The 2121-nt window shown below is 41.1% G+C and overlaps 1 protein-coding gene across 1 annotated transcript in view; it reads left to right on the plus strand.

Moving 5' to 3' along the window:
• Window positions 1-7: 7 nt before the first annotated feature.
• Window positions 8-2121, plus strand: part of OFD1 (oral-facial-digital syndrome 1) — a gene marked incomplete at its 3' end in the record, with an annotated part of 27320 nt that continues 25206 nt past the window's right edge. The window contains exon 1 of the mRNA XM_010132211.1: window positions 8-107. Within this exon, the coding sequence (XP_010130513.1) occupies window positions 12-107 (96 nt within the window). The remainder of the gene's footprint in view (window positions 108-2121) is intronic.

Here is a 2121-nt window from a genome sequence, read left to right on the forward strand (position 1 = left end):
TGCAGGGCAGGATGGCTTCGTTCGCAAGGGAGGCGCTGTCCCAGGATGAGCTCCGGAAAAGGCTCTATCAGACGCTAAAGAACCGCGGTGTCCTAGACACACTTAAGGTGTGCGTCACGTCCGCAGCTGCGGCCTGTGCTCCGCTGTGGTTAGCGGAGGGGGTGGCGGCTGGCCAGCCTGACCCTGTTTCCGACTCTCCCCAAATGCATTGTTTTTCTCAGAGCTTAATTCGTGTTCAGGGGTTTGGGTGTGGTTTTTTGTTTGGTTGGTTGGTCTTTTTTTTCGGATACGAGAGTCTTCCTAAACAAAAGTGGTTTTCATTGTGAATTAGTCTCAGAGACTTTTTCAGGAAGGTTAAAAGTCTGTTGTTTTTCTCAGAGCTTAATTCGTGTTCAGGGGTTTGGGTGTGGTTTTTTGTTTGGTTGGTTGGTCTTTTTTTTCGGATACGAGAGTCTTCCTAAACAAAGTGGTTTTCATTGTGAATTAGTCTCAGAGCCTTTTTCAGGAAGGTTAAAAGTCTGTATCAGGTCTCTGAAAATTTCTGTGCTTGAGAAGAAAGGAAAGAGAAGAATCAAAGAGGACTGGAAAGGATCTCTTAGGTTGCAGAATCTGTTTATTACCTGCTGTATGTAAGCACACTGTGTGACAATCTCCTACAGCATTCCAGTTCTGTTTTAAAACTATTCGAGCTGTGCTCTCCCCATCTGTCCGTTCAGGAGAATGTCTTAGAATATGGTTGTGTTCAAGAGAGAAAGTTTGTTCAGATTTGTAGCCTGGGTTTGTTCATGGTTGCTTTGGCCTGGTTTTTTTTTTCTTTCTCTTGCGCTGAAATTATCCTTCAGTTTAAGCAGCTCTTACACCCCTTGATGATTTACAAGCAGCAGTCCTACCTTTTGTTCGGCATTCTACAAAGCTAAGCAAGTCAAGGTTCAGTAGTCACATTGCTGGTTCCCCTGCTTCACTTTGAAGTCTTTCCTCCAATATTTTTAAATGATTGTTGTGAACTTTCAAGGCAAAGTTTAGAATGGTGTTCGTTCATCCCTCTTTTGTGGGAAAGCCTGTGAAAGGCTGCATATATCTGTTTTTGAGGCATGTTACGTTTGTAGTGTTGGTCATTCTTTGACTGACGCATCCACGTCTTGCTTTTCCCACACAATAAATCCCTTGTGTTATAGCAGAAATTCGTATCAGGCCTTAAATGCTGAAAGGTTGTATTCCATGCAGTTTCAGTTTTGCTAGTCTTTAAACATCACCTAATTGCATTTTTAACGGCATCTTGATCTTTCTATACTTCTATACACATCTTTATGTCACCAGCAAATTTTTTTAGCTCCTGCTTTTTATGTCAAATTCATTAAAATTAAAAAAATAGTAGTAAATCAAGATCTATGTTTTAAGACTACCATTGATAATCTTACAGCCAAGAATCCTCTGTTTAGGACAACTTGTTTCTTCCTCAGTGATTTCCATACCAAGCATTGAAATGCTTGAACCATTTCGTGTCTTTGACTTAGTTAAGTCTGTTAAGTATCATGCTATTTCAGTCCATTTTCCTGCTTCGTTTTCCTTGTCTAGAAGGTTGCACATCGTATTACAGATTTGGTAGCTACTCTGAGCTGAAGAATTGATACATTTGTTTTCTTATGGCTTTCTTTTGCATTCTTATGGGTTACATCTTCTAATGAGAATCCTGTCGGCTTTCTCGTGGTCTTGTCTGACTGCCGCTGCTGGTAAGAGGCAGGCTGGTTCTGGAGCTAGAGCTACGCCGAATGGCCAGCATATGTCAGCTAATTCCTGCCTTCCTTTCCCATAGCAGGGACAGGGATTTAGGCCTGTGTTTTCCACCTGCACTTTGTCACGAGGTGTATAAGAGCTTACTGGACTGGGTTGTTTTTGAGATAATGTCATCTCTGTCAAACTTGGTTGAAGCTGGACAAGTTCAGAAATTAATACAAATTTTTTTTTTCCTCTTGACTTCGTTTCTGTTGTCAGCCTAATTTCTGTAGAAAGCTGTGCTAAAATATCAGACTAATCTGATGACCTAGCTTTGTTAAGTTTTGTTAAGAATTTAGTCCCCCTTTTGGTAACAGGCTCCTTTGTTAATGAACTTTATCACTGTTG

Source organism: Buceros rhinoceros, unplaced genomic scaffold (genome assembly GCF_000710305.1).
Source record: "Buceros rhinoceros silvestris isolate BGI_N320 unplaced genomic scaffold, ASM71030v1 scaffold34642, whole genome shotgun sequence".
Classification (NCBI taxonomy): domain Eukaryota; kingdom Metazoa; phylum Chordata; class Aves; order Bucerotiformes; family Bucerotidae; genus Buceros; species Buceros rhinoceros.